Source organism: Ambystoma mexicanum, chromosome 1p (genome assembly GCF_040938575.1).
Source record: "Ambystoma mexicanum isolate Mex_15411 chromosome 1p, UKY_AmexF1_1, whole genome shotgun sequence".
In the NCBI taxonomy this organism is placed as follows: Eukaryota; Metazoa; Chordata; class Amphibia; order Caudata; family Ambystomatidae; genus Ambystoma; species Ambystoma mexicanum.
In genome coordinates, this window is record NC_090921.1 from 421,910,652 (window position 1) to 421,931,397 (window position 20,746).

General features: G+C 47.3%; 1 protein-coding gene across 5 annotated transcripts in view; it reads left to right on the forward strand.

Moving 5' to 3' along the window:
• ARHGEF18 (Rho/Rac guanine nucleotide exchange factor 18) overlaps positions 1–20,746 on the forward strand; it is a 1,645,252-nt gene that overhangs the window by 794,850 nt on the left and 829,656 nt on the right. For all 5 annotated transcript variants that reach the window (XM_069649229.1, XM_069649230.1, XM_069649231.1 and 2 more), the window contains 2 exons: positions 1,211–1,351; positions 3,282–3,532. In XM_069649229.1, the coding sequence (XP_069505330.1) occupies positions 1,211–1,351; positions 3,282–3,532 (392 nt within the window). The remainder of the gene's footprint in view (positions 1–1,210; positions 1,352–3,281; positions 3,533–20,746) is intronic.

Here is a 20,746-nt window from a genome sequence, read left to right on the forward strand (position 1 = left end):
GCTAAGAACTTCTGGGTCATCTTCGATTCCACACTTTTCTCCTCACATCTCTGACGTCTCTACGAAGTCAAACTACCAACTGCACCTCCTCAGAGGTATTCTTCCTTTCCTCTCCTTCCCCAGAAGCTCACTGTCTCCCGAGCTCTGGTTCTCTCTAGGCTGGACTACTGCAACAGCCTCTTTCTAAATCTTCCTACAACTACTGTCCGCCCTCTGAAGCTCATCCAGAACAGGACTGCGAGACTTGTCCTTGGCCTGAAGCCCTGGGATCGTATCTCTCCAGCCCTGAAATCTCTTCATTGGATGCCAGTGGCTGCAAGGATTAAATTCAAGACCCTTTACATTATCCAGAAGGCTTTCTGTGGCCTGGATCCACAATACCTTCAACGCTCCCTTCATAAATACATTCCTTCTCTAGTTCTTCCCTCCTTCACCTCCAACTCCCTCAGGCTCAGTCGCTTCTCCAAGCAACAGGTTGGCGGTAGATCTTTCCTCTGCTGGGGCCTCCCTCTGGAACAGCCTCTCTGAAACTTGAAGAGAACCATCTTTGGTTCCCGAAGCACCTCAAAACATTTCTGCTAATCTGTCTGGTTTGGCACCGGGCACCAGTTTGCCCTCTGATTTCGGATTCAGATCCCTGCACTCCCAGCCACACACACGCACTGCCTCCTGGCAACCCTGCACTTGGGTCTGTATCTGCAACCCTTCCAGCACTTGTCTACACCTTTTCCTCGCATTTACCACCTGCTGGCCGCACTATCTGTTGTTGTACTATCACGTGTTAGCACTTTCCACTCCCCCTCGCACTTTCCCCCTTCCCTCTCCCCTTGCACGTTCACAATGTCACTGGGCCTAGTAAGATCGTTGTTTTGTTTTCCCTAGTTCCCCTTCACTTGCCTCGCCATGCTCTGAAACACTTGTGTGTGGGCACGATACAAATAAAATATATCAGATCATATCATATATCAAACCTCTAACCCTGAACCCTGTGCTGTCACTGTTATTGAAAGGCAACCCTGTCTCATGAATCTATATAATGTTCTGGGAGGAGTGTGATTGAGGACAGCATTTTAGATGCTCTATTTTAATGTCTATTTGTGTTTCTCATCAATCCTCCTTTGGATTTACAATGATAGAATTATACAGCGATACGCATGTAAACCAGCATGAGATTACCAATGCTGAAAACAATGTTTTACTGTTGAATTAGATGCATACTTTGCTTCACTGAGGAGTGAGATAGAAGCAGATGCTCAGGAGTTTGAGGCAGAGTCCTGGAGTTGTGCAGTAGATCAACTGTATGCCAAGAAACAAAAGAAGGAAGTTCTAAAAAGGCAAGATGTCATATATGGTAAGTTCTGTCAAACTACTGTCTTCTCACTACATTCCTTCCACCTTCATTTATTTTTTGTTAACCCAATTTGCTACTGCATCGCTCTTCACACCATTCTTTCATTAGCCACATTTCTGCCCTAGCGTCAGTTATCCAGTATGCTTGTAAATGTGCCTGTTCAATGATGCTTCCCCTTTGTGGCATCTTCCCATATGGTCACAATCTGCAATCTAGTCACATACACCTTCGACACACACACACCTTCACACAGTCACCTTCATAAATGCGCACCATTGCACACCTTGACACATGCACCTCCACACCCATGCACCTCCCCACAAGCGTGCACGCCACCCCACGCCTCCACACAAGCCCTGCCACACACACACGCCCCGCACACCTCAACACACACAAGCGCGCTTTTCCACACACACACAAACTGCTGGGGGCAATTTATCTGGTCACCCAGTATTGCATTATTGTAGCACTTGCTCTTGCCACACATTTGAACAGACTGGTCTTCTTTTTAGTGCTAGGAGCCTGATCTTTCCTATCAGTTTGTACTTTACCCATGTCCTGCATGACCATTTAGGATGTGGCCTATTGTTCCTGCAACAGTAGTGTCTTGATGGTGGAACATATTTTTTTTAAGGGGGCAGGGGAGTTAGGATAGAAATGCTTAATTCAAAATTGATGGTTTACTTATTTCAGAATTCTTTGCATCATTATTTGTAGCCTTTGTAATAACATATTTTCATCTCTTTAGACCATTCCAAAATTTGGAACCCTATCTCTAACCACCAATAACATATCCAGAAAGCAGGCATCATTTAACATGAACAATTAAAAGAACTACGAAATTCTCCTTAAGTCTTTTTTGTTCAAATGGTGGTTTCTGCATTTTCATACAGGGTGTAGAGATTTTGTGTAATATGCCAATTTGGGTTTGCTTGGCAAAACATCATGTATTCACTACAAGAATCTTTTTGCTCCACCCTTTTTATGTTTACAGTTTGAAACCCTAGCAAATATTTGACACTGATCAGAGGTCGGGTGGGCCACGGGGCTCATTCAGGAGGTACTTGAGTAGAAGTGTAGTAAGTCACTGGTAAAATGTTGTAAAAGCCCCTCCCCCAAGCTGTTGAATAAAGAAAGATTGTGCCTGTGTTTGTAACATAGACATTTTAAAGTGTGGTATGTTACATTGAAATTAATGTTTGCAGGTAAAGTATGAACACTTTGTAGGGTCTTTACAGTACTCTCAGCTAACAATGTCAAGTTAACATTCATTTAATTCTTTTTAGATGTGCTAGTCTGTAGAGCAATTACAGTGCAGTGTAGCATAGCACTGGACACTCTCATGGAGGGCAGACCCAGCCTTTGTTAATAAGAAATTGTCCACATCAGTGGTTGGCAAGGCAGTAAAGGCTTGAGCCACATGTCCGGTTCAACACTGGCTTGAGCAGTCTGCTGCTGGATCTGTTTTTTCCTACAAAGAATGATGTTCCCCATTCAAATCATATCATAGAATCTCAGATAATGCTTTTGTTTTATATCCCGATTCACAGATTTGCTGTAAAGTTGTGACATGCTTGACTTGTATTTCGATCTCTGGAGCCAAGCTTCAGCTTGTTCAACTATGCCTCGGTATGCCTTAGCTCGCCCATCTCTCCTACACATGCTGCACATCACGGCCTCTGCATGCACTACATATTACGTACATATGGAGGAGGGCGGCAGTATTGGGTCCCTGTTTAATGCATCTGATTCAGACTTGGTAATACTGAGTTCATATCCCATTTCTCCAACATATTGCAGTATATGATCTAAGTTATACTACATCTCAATGTTACCCACCTAAAGATTGGTAGTAGTGTAAACGGGTACACTCATTTCCTCAATTAACCAAAGCAATGTGATCTTTGTAATATATGCTCATTTCTTTCAGAGCTTATGCAGACTGAAATGCATCATGTCCGAACCCTGAAAATTATGCTGAAAGTCTACTCCAAAGCAATGCGGGAGGAGTTACAATTTAATGACAAATTAGTCAAGCGGCTCTTTCCCTGTGTGGATGACTTGCTGGAGATGCATGGATGCTTTTTATCGCAGTTAAAGGAGCGATGTAAAGAATCCTTGGAGGAAGGTAGCGACCACAATTATATCATCCAGAAAATTGGCGATGTGCTTGTGCAACAGGTAATGAAAACTAGTGTGAATTGATACAAATGCAGACAAGCTTTCTCTAAAATGCACAGGTCTTGTACCATAGTTGTACCCTTTAAGAGCACTTATGTGTCCATCAAACCCCATGATAAAATATATTTGAAATCTTCCTTACACGAAAAATATAACCCTGGTGTGAAATTTTGCAAAGAATACTTCATAGATTAATTTCCTGTCATTATTAAATTACAATGTTTCTAGATTCATATCGATCTGAAATTATATTTCTGATGTTTGTTAATCTGCTTAGAATCACATGCTGTGCATAGTCCTACATCCAGTGGTCACTGCAGAGTATTGCATTTTGTTTTTCGTAGTCAAAAAGGAGACGTCGACTAGGCGTGTCTGTAACACTATCCCTATAGTGACGTGCAGTGTACCCACAATCCCTCAAGCGTCGAGGTCCCTCAGATTGTTTTTTTCCGCCCAGATATTGGTCGCCTATACGCGGAGCTCCTCGAGAGACATTGCAAAAAACTTTATTCGACCTTTGGTCGTCCTTAACTTATATTATTACTTACATCCCTCCTTCGGTGTCGTAGCTGCAAAGCTGTTCACCACCGATCAAGATCTCCGGCGGTGCCTTCGACGGAGGAGGTTGTTCGGCGTTTGCCGAACACGTGGCCTGGCCTCGATGGCCAAATACCGTAGGGAGAGTGGGGTTGTGGGACATGTATTGTTTCTCTTTGAGAATGCCTTTCCCCTCTCCCCTCCCTTTCCTTCGGGGTTTTTGTCACATGCAATCGGTTCCTCAGCTATGGCGAGGACACCCTTTAGGTTTTGCCCGCGTTGCAAAGGCAAGTTTACCTGGAAAGACGAGCATAAACGGTGTAACCTTTGCTTGCCCCTCTATCACAAAGAAGACGGCTGTGCGGCCTGTCAGCTCCTTAAGCCGAAGACTTTAAAAGATCGTAGGGTCAAAAGGTGGGCAGCCTATGCCATGTCTAGGTCTGATTCATCGCCGCCGAAAGTGACGAGGAATGTGACAACCCGACGTCCGTTTCGGAAGTCGTAGACCTCTCTAAGGAGTGTTCACACTCCTCATCTGTCCCCGGCCCGACAAGCTCGGCTCACGCCCTGTTTATGGGGATGAACACCCTGGCGACAAGGACGCACACAGAAAACACTCCCATAAACACACAACCCACGGCTCTTCCTCGTCGAAGAAGAAGAGAGCATTAGCGCCAACGGGACGCAGGTCGTACCGGCGGCCTCCTCAGACAGTAAGAGTCTGAAGACCCCCTCGCAACCGCAAATGCGGCTAGCGACTGGGCTACCCCCAGATAAGGGCGATATCACTAAACCACCAGACGACGCGCACCGTCAGAGCGCCCGTCGGCATAGAGCAAGCAACGCCTGTAACATCGACGCCGGAGGTACCCTCGACGGACAGTTTAGTTGTTGAGAGCCTGGCGCGGATTATTTCCACCGATAGCCAGAGACCGACAGCGAAAGAAACGTTGATCACCGCTCATAAAGCCCGGGAGACGCCGTAAAGGTCAGAAGGAAGGCAGGAAACGCCCCCTTCGTCGAGAGGGACTCCTAGCCTACCAGAAGGCTTTTCAGGAGGCGAGGGGAACCTCTCTTTGACGTTATGGGATAGGTCGAAGCGTTTTCTAACAGAAGCCCCCCCCACCCCCCCCCCCCCCCCCCCCCCCCCTTGACCGCTCTGGGGTACCTCACGAAACCCTAGAGGGACTCCAGTTCTGTATCGACAAAATGGAGAGGTTTATGGAGACTCAAAACCTTCCAACACCCAGAGATCAAGAGAGGGACCTCAGGAGGATCCCAGGGCCAAGTACCCAAGGTTGTTTGATCCCCCCAAGAGGATGTAGATTTATATGACCTCACTGGAGAGGACCCCCACTTTCAGGAGGATGATGAATTCCTAGGCAATGAAGGGGAACAAAACCTAGAGGAGGAAGGTTTTGAAGACAACCCGGATATGGGTGATGGGGGGCTTCGGAGAAGACCCAGAAGAAGGCGCTTCACAGCCCTGGCAGTCCCCATCAGTGTTTTCAGACCCTGACGCCATAAACCTGTCCCCACCCAAAGACTCGCCTATTAGGAATACCTCACCTATAGACTATCAACCTACCTTTAATGCACTTCTATGCAAGGCAGCAGCGCATTTCGAGATCGAGACCGGGAAACTTCTCCTGACATCGACTTTGTAGAAAAGATCATTAAGGAGAGAAACCCCCTGTCAGCCAAACCATTCCCCTTCTCGCCTCAGTAAAGAGACAAATTATTCCTTCACTATCCACTCCCGCGTTGAGGGGTCAACCCGAGGATAGAAAAATGATTTAGTCCTTCTCCATCGGACCCGTTATACATCAGGGGCCACTCTGTGCCAGACTCCTTAGTGGTGACAAATACCAGAAAGAGAGCAGGGGTCCTGCTGTCAACTAGCGAGGCACCACCAGATAAAGAGGGTAAAAAATGGTATGCCCTAGGAAAGAGGATTACAGCCTCAGCTGCCTTTTCCGCAAGAATTGCCAACAACAAATCTTTGCTGGCAAGTTACGCAGATGCACAATGGAGCAAACTACGCATGGACATTGAGGAGGTACCGGAACCCCTACATACTCAGCTTCTGCTACGGTGACTGAAGGAACCTTAGTCAACCAAAGCATCATTAAAAATACTCTGGATGCTGCAGAAACGGCTGGCTGTTCCCTAGTCCAAGGAATCCTCCTCAAACGCCATGTATGGCTACGTAATTCAGGCTTTAAACCTGAAACACAAGCATCTCTAATTAACAAACCTATAGAAGATGCAAACCTCTTTGGTAAGGCCTGTGGATGAGGCACTAGAGACCGCAAAGAAGGAATTTGACACAATCAAAACACTAGATCAAATTGCTTTTTTCGAGGCCAACGCCAGCAGCAACTACAGCAGCAGCAATACTCTGCAGGTAACTGGTCCTCTAACCAAGGCACCAGTGGACAATATAACCAAAGAGGACAACGTCGTGGCAAGAGAAGAGGCCGGGGTCCCACCTCTAGAGGTTCCCAAGCCACCAACAACAAATGACTCAAAGATTCGGGTCCCCTCTTATGCTTCGCTGGTCGGGGGCCGGTTAACATCCTTTCTTCCAGCATGGGAGGGTATAACATCAGACCGCTGGGTACTATCAATCATAGCCCTCGGTTACTGTATAGAATTCAACAGTTCCCCTACGTTCAGACCCCCAAGGGGACGACGCATGTCGCCAGAACACCTCGCCATCCTTCTTCAAGAAGTGGACCAACTACTAGAAAACGGAGCTATAGAGGTCGTGCCTCTATCCCAGGTAACGGAAGGTATTTATTCAGTGTACTTCCTTGTACCCAAAAAGGACTTAATCATGCGCCCTGTACTAGATCTGCGCCCAGCGAACAAATTTGTCAACCCTCAAAAGTTTCGTATGGTGATTCTACAGCAGGTAATCCCCTGCTTTCACAGGGAGATTACATGACAACACTGGACATGAAAGATGCATACTTTCATATTTTAATGTTGCCAGCGCACAGGAAATACCTCAGGTTCATGATAGAGGGCAAACACTACCAGTTCAGGGTGCTACCCTTCGGCATAGCATCAGCGCTGAGGGTATTCACAAAGGTAGTGGCAGTGGCCCACCTGTGCAGGTTGTCCATCCCAGTATACCTTTACCTCGACGATTGGCTCATAACAGGGGATTCTTACGAAACATGCTTCTCAAATACCCAAAAGACTGTAGACCTTTTGCTTCAACTGGGCTTCTCCATCAACGAGAATAAGTCCAGCTTAGACCCCAGCCAGATCAAACAATTCCTAGGGGCTCTAATTCGAACAAAGGACGGCCTCGTCTTCCTCTCCAACGAGAGGGTCCAAAACATGCTGTTTCAAATCCCTCAATATGTGGCCGGTTGAGACGTGATGGTACGCAAAGCAATGTGCTTACTAGGAATGATGGCGTCATGTATTTATTTGGTACCTCACGCACGCCTGCGCATGCGCCCAATGCAAGAGTGGCTCAACAGCCAGTGGTGTCAGGCCAGCGGACAATGGGACGATCTAGAGGTGGTCTCGCAGGCCTTGGTTCTCTCGCTACGGTGGTGGTCGAAGGAAAACCTGGTAATCGGGAAACCATTCGCCACCCCTGCAGTGGAAGCCACTCTAACCACAGACGCATCTCTCACAGGATGGGGGACTCGCCTATCCCATCAGACTGCTCACGGAGTCTGGACTCCGAGCGTAGCATCCAAGCACATAAACTTAATGGAGCTACTAGCTGTGTTCAAGCCACTGAAAGCCTTCCAGGCACACCTGCAAGGGAAGACAGTGATGGTCCTCACGGACAGAACCACAGCCATGTACTACCTCAACAAGCCAGGGGGCATTCACTCTCCAGAACTGTCCAAGCTGTCCAAGAACATCTGGAAGTGGGCTCTCAAACACATGTTCCTACTGTCACAACATGTACCAGGGGAACTCAATCTGCTAGCAGACGAACTCAGCAGAGACTTCCCTTGCCCTCAGAGTATGAATGGCGGTTACACAAAGACATCGTCTTCGACGTCTTCACATAATGGGGATTCCCAGAAATAGATCTGTTCGCAACTCTGGAGAACTCACAATGCCAAGATTACGCCTCCAGTTACCCCCAGAACCAATCCAAGGGGAACTGTCTATCGATACCATGGTCAGGGAAATTTGTTTACCTCCCCCCCCCCCCGGCTCCCCTTCTCAACAAGATAGTACACAAGATGCACCAGGAACAAGTTACCATGATACTGGTAGCCCCTATGTGGGCCAGAGAGCCTTGGTTCGCTCACTTGATGATGTCCCTATCTCCTCCAGTGAAACTTCCCTGCCCTACAACATGCTGTCACAGGACAAGGGCAGGACACTACATCCATGCCCTCAGACCATGAACTTAGCAGCCTGGCTCCTGAGATCATAGAATTTGTTTACAACTCCCGCAGCGATGCATGGACATTCTCAGGGAGGCTAGAAAGCCTAACACTCGTCACTGTTATTCTAGCAAATGGAAAAGATTTGTCATCTGGTGTAGGGGAAGGAGCATCAACCCAGTTGACTGCTTTCCCACACAAATTGTTCTGTACCTGACTCACCTACTAGACTCAGCTTGGTGTTTAACTCTATTAAAGTCCATTTAGCTGCACTTTCCGCATACACCACTTCCCAATTTAAAGTGTCATGGTGGAAAGTCCCAGTTATTAAAGCCTTCATGGAAGGAGTGAAGAGGATCCACCGTCCCATGGCTAACCCCGCTCCCGGATTGGACCTAAATGTGGTACTAACCAGGCTCATGGGGTCACCCTTTGAATCCATGCACAAAGCAACACTTAAAGACATCACTCTTAAGACTGCTTTTCTAATAGCTATCGCCTCCATTAGGTGAGTAAGTGAACTACATGCGCTCTCTGTACTAGACCCCTTTTTAACAGTTCACAAGGAGAATGTGGTTCTACGCACACATCCTAAGTTTGCACCAAAATTTATCTCTAAATTCCATGTCAACCAGTCAATAGAACTACCAACGTTCTTTCAAAATCCTTCAAACTTAGGTGAGAAGAGCCTGCATACACTGGATGTTCGCAGAGCCATGATGTTTTATATGGAAAAAACTAAACCATTGAAAAAGACTAATCCGTTCTTCGTCTCGGTGGCAGCAGGAAGAGAAGGAGATGCAGTTTCGAAATCCACTATTTCTAGATGGATTGTACAATGCATCACTCTGTTACACTCTTGCTAAGAGAGAACTACCCTTCAAGCCAAGAGCACACTCCACTCGAGGCACCGGGGCTTCCATAGCTTTCATTGCAAATGTCCCTCTTGAGTCCATTTGCAAAGCGGCAACCTGGAGTTCTGTGCACACCTTTACAAAACACTGTCTAGATGCCCACTCTAGATCTGATTCCCAGGTGGGACAAGCAGTATTAAGACATCTTTTCTCTACTGTTCCTTCTCACAACCCACCTCCAACTCCGGGTACTGCTCGCTAGTCTATGCACAGCATGTGATTCTAAGCAGATTAACAAACATCAGAAGACAATGCATTACTTACCGTAAAAGCATTTCTGATGGTTGTATCTGCTTAGATTCACATGCGCCCACCCTTCCTCCCCGCTCGGATGGAAGGAACATAGACTTTCTTCTATATCTCTTTTCTGTACTCACTCACGTCTAATAGGCTCCCTCAGGGCAGAAAAAATACAAACGGAGGGACCTCGACGCGTGAGGGTTTGTGGGTACACTGCACGTCACTATAAGGATAGTGTTAGACACGCCTTGTCAACGTCCTTTTTTTCGACTACGAAAAACAAAATGCAATACTCCGCAGTGACCACTGGATGTCAGACTATGCACAGCATGTGAATCTAAGTAGATACAACCATCAGAAATGCTTTTACGGTAAGTAATGCATTGTCATCTATCCATTGAGTACAATCCTGATGAAAGAGGCGTCTCTGTTTTTGTTGTTTCTTTACTTGAAAGAATATTATTCCATTCTCACCTTTTTATTTGGTGCTTTCAACACATGTTCGCCACCATAGCTAATCATCCATATTGGAACATACCTTCCTATGCAGTGTGTTTACTCCACTCTTTTCGTTGTCATCTGAATTGACATTCTGCTGTTTAAATGTTTGGGACCTGGCTGTGAGGATTGCATAGCTCCATTTGTTTAGTGTGAACAGAGTCTTTAAAGGAATTTCGATACAGGGCCATCTTAAAAAAATAAATTCTCCAACATGGGATCTGGCATGGATTCACATGCTCATGAATAGTCCCCGTCGTCAGGCTGGGAATCCTCGGTAAAAAAAGAAATCAGTTTGTTTCATTTCTGAACTGTCTTTCTCCTAACAACCAATCACTGAGGTTTGGGTCATACTGCCCTCTAGCTAAACCCCTCCTCTGGCAGCCATCTTCAGATTTTTACCGCACGTTCAAGTGTTGGGAGTCCTTGTGTTTAGCTCTCGGGCTTTCACTGCGTTTTTTCGCTTTTTGGAAGAGTTTTACTTTTTTTTATTTTTCGGTCAATTGAGCCTTGCGCTCCATCGATCAACCCTCTGATTAACAGGGACCGGTTTTTCGGATTCTTCAGCGCCCCTTGAGGCCTGATTTCGTTGAGTTTGTTTGTGGAGGATTCCGGAAGATTCTTCAGACCTACGCCACGTGGACCATGTCGGAGGAGAAGGATTCAGCCCTGCTGTTCAAGCTTTGCTCCGACTGCAGCCAATGGAATGTCTTTTCAGACGACAGGCATTTCCAGTGCCTTTACTGCCTGTACCTGGCGCACAAGGGGGAAGATTGTGCATTTTGCCAGGAGATGCAGCCTCGCACACTGAAGGATCGGCATAGGCGGTTGAAGGAGTGGCTATACGCCAAGGCCCCTGCTCTGGGTGGGTCGCAGCAGCATGCCTCTCCCGGTTCCAAGAAAGCAGAGCAGGCTCGGGCGACTGGGGAACCGCCAGCAAAGAGGAAGAAGGACCCTCTACCTCATGCTACCCATCTACCCCCCTCCTTCTCCGAGGGCTGACACGAACCCGGATAAGGCGACAACAATGGGCACCTACGATGACGGTGGGATGTGGGACCTCCCGTCTCCTCCCCCCAGATCCTCGCAGCCGGACGAGATTGGCTCGTTTCACTCGATGACCTCCAGAGCTTCGGAGCTTTTCCAGCTCGCTTCAGAGGAGGAGGAGGAGGGCTGCTTATACCAGCGCTGCAAGATGAAGAGAAGGACCATCCTCTCAGTCCCACTTCTGGATTATATTTGGGACGAAGGCCAGACTCTGCGCCCAAGTGCTTACAAGCCCAACTGTCGCCGGATTCCGTGGTATTGGCAGCGGCCAAGAAGTCGTCATCGGGTGCTTCTTCCTCGGTAGCGTCCACCCCTCCGGATAGCGAGGGGGAAGAAGTTGGATGCCATGGAACGACGGGTTATCTACTCTGTGGCCACCACCATCAAGGCCGCCAAAGCCCTTGCCATCGTAGTGCGCTAGGACTGAGAGCTATGGTTCAAGATCGGTCCCATCCTGGACTTAGGTTGGAAGCATAGGAGATTCTGCAAGAGAGCGAGGTGGCGTCAGACCACGCCATCACAGTGACCACAGACATCGCCGACGCAGGGTTCCGCCAGATGGGCAACAGCGTTTGCCTTCGTCATTGTAGCTGGCTCAGAGCCACCAACTTATGTCAGGATGTTCAGACGAGGGTTGTGGACATGCCCTTTGACAGAGGCAACCTCTTCGGGAAGGCCGTAGATGAGTCTCTATAGGCCATCAAGGCAGACACCGAGACAGCACGTGCTCTGGACACTGTTCAACAGCGGGGGCCGTCCTTTTGACCCTCAGGAGGCAAGTCCCAAGGATCTTCTAAAGGTTTCGGCGGGAGCTCTTCTTCCTACCACCAGCCCTCTCGCTGCTCGGCCCAGGAAACCAACAGGGGCCATTCCAAGGCGTTCGGAGGAGGACGTTGTCGACAAGGACACCAGGGAGGCCCTTCCACGTCCAAGCAGGATTGAACCGGGGGTGGCGTCGGTGCGCCCCCCCCCTCATTCACCCAGTGGCAGGCCGCTGGCGAACTTCGTCAGCGTGTGGAAGACCACCTCCACCGACCGTTGGGTGCTGGACGCTCTCGCCCACGGTACACCCTGGAATTTCAACAGAAATGTCCCAGAATACCACCTGTGACCCTGCAAGAAAACCACGTGCCTCAGCTGCTGCTGGAGGTGCGGGCTATGTTCAAGAAGGGCGCGATAGAGCTCATCCCAAAGAGGCTCGGAGGCTCCGGAGTGTACTCAAGGTACTTCCTCATGAAAAAGAAGACCGGGGGCTGGAGACCCATCCTCGACCTCTGAAGACTGAACAAATACATCAGGTCCCATAAGTTCTGCATGTGAGACGAGAGCTTCCATCGAGCGATAAAATGGTGGGGAGTGCGCGCTCATTTGTCTGGAGGCGCGGATTTCCAGATCCCTCCGTACTAGGAGACGGTCATGACAGATGGCTCCCTGGAAGGATGGGGAGCTCACACAGTCTTCAGAGCAGAGGCCTGTTTCTGCTGCAGGAGAAGTTGTTGCACATCAACGTGCTGGAGCTTCGAGCAGTGTTTTGGGCCCTCAAGTCCTTCCTTCCGTCCCTCAAGTGAAAGGTGTTGCAGGTCTTCACGGACATTACTAACAAAATGTTTTACATCTGGAAACGGGGGGCACCAGATCCCTTGCGCTCTCCAAAGAAATGCAGGACCTACAGCACTGGGCCGTCGCCCAGGGGATATTCCTCATTCCATTTCATCTGGCAGGAGTAAAGAACACTGTTGCCGACTCTCTCAGCAGGGAGCTACGCTCTTGCCATGAGTGGCAGGTGTGGCAGGACCAAGTGAACCACCTGTTCTGCAGATGGGGCAATCCCCAGATTGATCTGTTTGCGAAGGCGACTAACTCCAAGTGCCAGAGTTTCGCCAGCAGGTTTCCCCAGCCGGCGAGCATGAGGGACACATTCTCATTTCCCTGAGATGGCCGGTTTCTGTATGCGTTCCTTCCGTTGCTTCTTCGACTCATCAATCAATTCAGACAGTCCCGGTGCAGGATGATCCTCATCGCACCAGCGTGGCCGAGACAGATATGGTACCTGGACCTTCTCAGCATGTCAGCATCCCCTCCAGTCAAGCTTCTGGTGGTCGCAGATCTTCTCGCCAGGGAAGGAGATGCAGTTCTGCACCACGACCCAGGATCGCTGAATCTGAAGGCCTGGCTCCTGCAGCATTAGAGTTTGGGGGCTACGATCTCCCAGCGGACTGCAAGGAGGTGCTTGCCATGGCCAGGGCATAGTCTACTCTAAAATGCTATGGACATAAATGGAAGAGGTTCACCGTCTGATGGCGTGCATAGAAGATCAACCCTCTACGAGTCACAGCTCCGCAGGTACTACCTTATTTGCTGTCATTGGCCAAAGGAGGATTGGCCCATGCCTCCATCAAAGTTCATCTGGCGGCTATCTCCTGCTACACCAGAACTCCAGGACGGTTGTCGTTATGGTCAAACCGTCTGGTTAAGGAGGTCGTCAAAAGACTGTTCCGTTAGTTCCTGCCGGTGAAGGCTCCAGCCCCAGCGTGGGAACTCAATGTGGTGCTGACTAGGCTCATTGGCCCTTGATTCGAACCTATGCAGTCAGTTCCACTGAAGTTCTTTTCATGGAAGACCACGTTCCTCATAGCCATCACCTCTGCACGACTGGTGGGTGTGATTCAGGCCCTGTCCTGTAAGCCACCTAACTTAACTTTTCACGACACTAGGGTGGTGCTGCGGACACACCCCTCCTTCATGGCCAAGGTGCCGTCGGACTTTCATCTATGACCCCTTGGTGTTGCCTGTGTGTTTTCCGATGCCTTTGTCGGCGGCTGAAAGGACTTTGCACTTGCTGGATGTGGCTAGAGTGCTGAAGATCTATGTGGACCGCACGAAAGAGTTTCCGGAAGTCATTGCAATTTTTTGTGAACTTTGGCTCTGTGAACCTTGGGAAGGCCCGATCCAAGGCTTGCATTTCCAGGTGGCTCTCTGGCTGCATTACCCATTGCCATCGGTTGGCAAACCGACCGTTGCCTGGCAGTCCGAGAGCCCATTCGACCAGCGTGATTGCTGCTACTACGGCATTACTGTCTGGTGTGCCCCTGCTGGTCATCTGTAGGGCTGCTACGTGGAGGTCGACACACACCTTCCTGAGATTCTACTGCGTCGACAGGGATTCCAGGGAGGAGTCCAGAGTTGACCAAGCAGTGCCGTGCAACCTGTTCGCTTGAAGGTGAGCCTGATGAGGAGGTAAGAGATGCTTATGTTGAGCCTTGCCACCTCCTGTGGTTGGGCATGTGTGTACTGCTACGTTTTCTTTATTCATGAGCATGTGAATTCATGCCAGATCCCATGCTGGAGAAGGAACAAGTTACTTACTTGTAACTGTTGTTCTCCAGCATGGATCTGGCATGGATTCACATGCGAACCGTCCCGTCTACCCCTTTGCAGCTCTTCGTCTTACTGCCACTTTACATACTACCAAATCTGAAGATGGCTGCCAAAAGGGTTTAGGTAGAGGGCCGTCATTGGCTGCGGGCAGTATGACCCAAAACTCAGTGATTGGTTGTTATGAGAAAGACAGTTCAGAAATGAAACTGATTTTTTCTTTACCGAGGGTTCCCAGCCTGACGGGGAATGTTCATGAGCATGTGAATCCTTGCCAGATCCATGCTGACAAGGATTACAACTTTAATCCTACAAATTAAAATGTTTCTGTGGATAGTGTGATGAATTCCAGAATATCGTCACTGCTGAGGCCAGGGAGGGTGAGGCTGCTACCCGATAGACCGCCTGGGGGTGGTACTTAGCGGGTGGTACTTAGCGGGTGGATCTCATGGGGATGGAAACACACTATGGGACAAGGAACAACACCTTGGGAAATACGCGGTATAATTCCCCTACACCCCAACCTCCCTCATCCTGTTACCCTGCAAAAGACATAGCGCCACATACTTCCATGCATGTCTGCAGAGTAGACACTATCACTTCCCCGGGAAACACTTAAGACGATGAAGAATATTGAGTACAGGAATCACTATAACACTGGGACGATTAAGAGCAGCAACGACCTAGTGAGGAGTGAAGACCTCACTACTGGGTCGAGGAAGAGCAACAGATCCATGTGGCAGGTTCCATAGACCCAAGGTGCGTGGACTGGATGCCATAGAACTGCTAATACCATTCATGTCATAAAAAGGGAAAGAAGAATGGGAAAAAGAGGCCTTCCCAAGAGGAAGCAGGAGAATAGAATGCTGGCAGCAGTACAGGAAATCGGACACTGACGATGGTGAGAACAGAACGCATAACCGCTGGTAAAGGTGTCCCTAGAAGCTCAGTCGCAGACAAACACCCACAAGAGGCAGATCTCCCATCCAGTCGGGAAGCCTGGGGCGTGTGGGGAAGCTGAGACGCTCCGCTCAGAGGCCGGGAGTCTGAGCGGAGCGCCTCGGCCCCCCGCAAGCAGTGGAAGCAGCGAAGGGAAGCCGTGAAAGCCTAAAGCACCTGCCAATAACAGAAAACCACTGTTAAGATCTCCAGAAAGTTTGTGGAGACCGTGAAAGCCTAGGACCCGCACACATATACCTAATCAAGTCCTCCACACCAATCCTCATAGTCACGGTACCTGCAGCATATAGTGTACCAGGTTGGCTGGGATACACAAATTAGTTTTAGTCGAGCAAGAAGACCGCAATTAAAGAAAGGCTAGTCTGGGAGTCACACCCACATAAAGAGTGTCAAATGTGATGACTCCCGTGGAGTCATCACTGATTCCCCGGCAAGCATCTCCTCCCATGTGGCCAGGGGACGGCAGCTGCTATCTGATCCTGACCCTGGTTTTGGTACTATAAGGGAGGATCATATGGGAGGAGACAGCAGTCGGGGGAAGCTGGTGACCCCATCAGGAGAGATGCAATATTCTTCCACTTCTAAAGGGGAGGACCTATTAATTCCTAAATTCTTGATGGCTTGTTGTCACTATACAAATCCCTCGTGTTGTAAAAACCCCGAAACTCTTCCTGTAAATCACTCTAGGCAGGATACCATTCCTACATTACATACACTTAACACACACACCTAACCGCTGCTTTCTGTAATGTTTTTCTAAATAAAAGTCTTAAACAATATCATTCTAGAAATTCTATGGACTCCAACTCCCAGTATTGAGATGAGGAAGAGGAAGGAGTTAATGCAGATTAAAAGAAACACCAAGTTAAATATGCAGCCTAGTTTTGATGAAGTATGAGTGCGTGGGTGAAAATGGTGTCTGCACTCAGGAAGGAAGCAGAGCCGGAGTTGGAGGCAGAGCCAGAGAAGGAATTAGTACATGAAAGGACAGTACTGGAGAAGGCAGGCACCTCCAGTCAGCTGTTTGCAAGCATTGCATTGCGTGGCGTGAGAAGAGATGCAGCAGGCACTGTGGGAGTGCTGTCAGGGTACCGGCAGCATCAGCAGAGCTACCAGAGACATAGGTGTGCTGAGAAGCCGCAGTCTTGCCACGGGTGAATGCAGAGCTGCTGGGAGTGCTGGAGGAAGGTCTGCAGTGTGAGGGAGGCCGTCCCAGAGAGGAAGCTTTATCGCAGCAACGTGTCACAGGTCGGGAACACTGCAAGACACCAGTGAGTCTGCTCTGAGCCATTGGGGAACCCAGGGGTGTACCGACAGGCGTGTAAGAAAATAAGTGTATTTGAATACTGACCAAGTAAACTACAAAGACAGAACTTGAACAAGTCCACATGTATGAAATGTCAATCTGGGGAACATTGCAACAAGTAGTACCTCAAGCCAATGAAGTAGACACACAGTGGAGTAATAGAACTGTGCTATACTAAAGGACAGTGAAACTGAGAAGTCTTTGTGAAAGGAGCACATCAGGCAGTGAACATTTGGGGGAAGATACCTGGTAGAGAAGTATACCAGGGGATCTGTAAGACCCTCATAAAGGGAATCTTGGTATGGGAGTATAGTAGGCAATCCATCCAAAGTATATGGAAGTATAAAACATTGTGGCAAGATACCTGGCAGGAGAGTATAATAGGGGATCTGAAGAACCCTACCAAAGGATTCCTGGCAGGGGAGTATACCAGGAGGTCCACTAAAGTAACAGAAAGAAATGCTTATTTTCCAAAATACATGATAAAACAAGTATACCAAAGACACTAGGAAAGCAGACAGTTGAAGTTGTGAACTTGAACAAAGACCTTTTCATGTTGAAATCAAAATACCTGGCAGAGAGGTATACACAGAGACCCGATGAGCTCACAGGAGGCTTCCTGATGCACAGCATATCGGGTGATCTGCTAAGATGCCAACGAAGTAAAAGAGAATCTTAAATGGAACATCTCATTTTTATAAGATCCTTTTTTTGAACTCCGTGCAAAGATACAGGAAGAGCTAAATGGTATGAGACACATTGTGTGCACAGGAACATTCTGATCCTGGTATCAAAATCCTACTGGAGGATTCATGGCAGCACCGTATACCAGGAGGTGTATTAAAGGAATTGTTTGAAAGAAACCCATTTGCCATCCTTAAACTGTTTGAAAGAGACCCTTTATCCATCCTACCTAAATATCTAGGGCATAGGAACCACCCTCTGGATCCAAGGATTTATCCTTGGAAAATATTATTTCTGTTGGATTTATATGCTTGCTTTAATTGTGAACACTTTTTGCCAAACTTCAGAGACATTACCTTGTACCCTTAGTTCATCTTTAGTGTGAGGGTCCGATTTGTATGTTTTGGAGACCAGGAAAGTTTGTGTTTTAACTACTAGACACAGACTGATCTTTAGTTTTAGTTTCCTAGGTAGGGAATCTCTATTTAAGATAGGGACAGAGAGGCCTTTATCCAACCCTTTTTATTTTAATAAAGATGTCTGAAAATGTTACAACATTGTGTCTGCCTCTCATTTCTGACCCCTCACACAAAGCAATCTTCATACTCGCAGTACCTGGCAGGATAGTATACCAGGTTGACTATGACCAACCAAGGAGGAGGAGGAGGAGGAGGAGTAGTAGCAAAGCAAGAAGACAACAATTAAGGAAAGGCGAGTCTGGGGTTCACACCAACATGAAGAGGGTACCAAATCAATCTTCATACTCACAGCAACTGGCAGGAGAGTATGCCAAGTTGGCTGTGACCAGAAAAAGCAGTAGTTTTGAAGCAAGCAAACCTACAATTCTAAAGTACAGAGAAGGCACATCCTGGGACTCACTCACACATGGAGAGAGCGAAAGCACCATTCATAGTCGCAATATATGGCAGGATAGTGTATCGGGTTGGCTGTGAAAGCAAGGAGAAACAGCCAGTTTGATTGTGGAATACACTGGGAAGAAACTAGGGGAAGGGAATCCTCCTCCATAGTAATTTGTATAGACAATATCAAGGACACTTTTGGAACACTAAAAGAGAAGAACCTCACTGGGCATTCGGAGGGCAAAACAGGAATATTAAGAGGAAAAAGACTTTTCATTTAACATTCGGGGAGCACAACAACCTGAGAGCACTATTTTGGAACTTTGTTTTGCAGGTTGGAACAGAACTTTGAGACTAACAAAGATCTCCTTATCACATTAGTTTAGGATCTTGGTGTGAGGGCTGGAAATAGAAATGTTGACACAACAGTGGACTTGTTTCTTTTGGACTATTCTGACAGACTACTTAGAAAACCCCTCTTGGTATTGGGGTCAGGAAGTTATTTCTCCAACCCTTATTTGTTTAATAAGTCCCTGCCAACATTAATGCCACCTGTGTCAATCTTCTCCTTCCACACCCTTACAATAGATGGTATGTAGTTAGTGAATTTTCTATAGCAATTACCGTCCGGTCTGTTTTCCCTTTAAAAAGGTTCATCTGGATTTAGAGTGATGGATTCATGTTTTTCAACATGTTATCCCATTTAAGTTTGTTTGTCTTTCTTGTCACTAGAGTATGACTGATAACGGCTATTGGTCCGAGTCATCCATCACACTTGCAGATGTTGAATCATTACAGGACTGTTAAATCATAAGTGTGAAGCACAATATGATGCATGTCTCTATAGAGTAATGCATGTAGTAGCCTTGTGTGACTCAGACTTCTTTTAACCTTTATGAATAAGTGTCTCATACACAGTCACAGGCCCACAGTGACCTTGCATCCAATAAATAGGCCAGGAATATTTCATTTTTTCACTTTAGAATTGAAGCTTATCTGATTCATTGCGTTCTCAACATTTTGAAAATGTCCAATATTATAAGCTTGGTCAGCATGCCAGACTAGATGTCTTTCAGTTACACATTCTCGTCTACCCAGAGACATTATCATAGCTAGCACATGCAATATGAAGTCTAGCTTGATTTGTTTGTCTATTTGTTTGTTTATTTAATATGGCGCGCAAAACCCAGAGTTAACAGGGCGCAACAGAGAACAGGAAGATAAGATTGCATAAAAGCTTAGTTACAAGGTAAGGCACGATTGAGAAGAGAGCAGCTCATTACATTAAGTAGAGTTGTAGAGTCTGTTGGTCGGGCATATATACAAATATACATATAGTAATTTACATTTCAGAAGGTCAGTTTATTTAGATATGTACAGTCGGATTGGTTAAGGACTGTTAGTATGCAGGGGCATGGTTCAGTCAAGGGGGTCGTTGGATCGTAACCAGGTAAGAGTGTTTCGCCTAAAGCTGTAGTAGGATTGGTCGGTTCTGATGTTGAGTGGGAGAGCATTACAGTGTTGGGCTGCCATGATAGGGAAACTGCTGCCGTCTGTTTTCTTTTGTCTGAATTTGGGTACCTGTAGGCAGTAAGAGTTGGTTGTTCTGGTGGATCGGATGGATGTTCTTTTTACTAATCTGGTTGCGAGGTATTGGGGGGGGGGGGGGCTGCGTTTAGGCATTTGAAGGTGAGTGATGCCGTTTTAAATGAGATGCCGTTGCAGATGCTGAGCCGTTTGTGTTCTCTTCTTTTGGTGGATATGTGTTCCTTGTATGGTAGGTAAAGGGCTGTTTTGAGTGCGTTGTTTTGCAGTGTTTGTAGTTTATCTGTGATGTGTTTGTTGGCTCCTAGGTAGATAGCATTACAATAGTCGAGCCTGGATAATATTGGAGCATTGGCGATGATGATGATGCAGCTTGCTTGGGAGAGGAATGCTCTGCTTGCCCTGATGAGCTTGCACGTATAGGTGGTAGAGGATGCTAGTGAATTTACTTGTTATTTTAGTGACAAGGCTGAGTCAAGGTGGAAGCCTAGGGTTTTCACTGATTTAGCAACTGTGATAGTGTTGCCATCAATGTTAAATGCCTTGTAGTCGGAGCCGAGTTTTTTTAGTTTGGCGTTGGAGCCGAGGAGCAGGATTTCGGTTTTATCATCATTCAGGCATAGGCCATGTGGTTTATAGTGAAAAAACCGAATTACAAAATCTCGAAAAAAAAAATCTCGAGTCCAAAATCTCGAAAACAAAAATCTCTAATTTTTTTTTTAATACGTTTTTATTTCGAAATGGGGGGGTTCCCCCCCCAATCCCCCTTTTTTCTTTTTTTTTTTTAATTTTACCCTTTTTTTATACTTACCTGAACCCACAAATACATATAAATAAATAAATAAATAATTCGAGATTTTTTTTTCGAGATTTTTTTT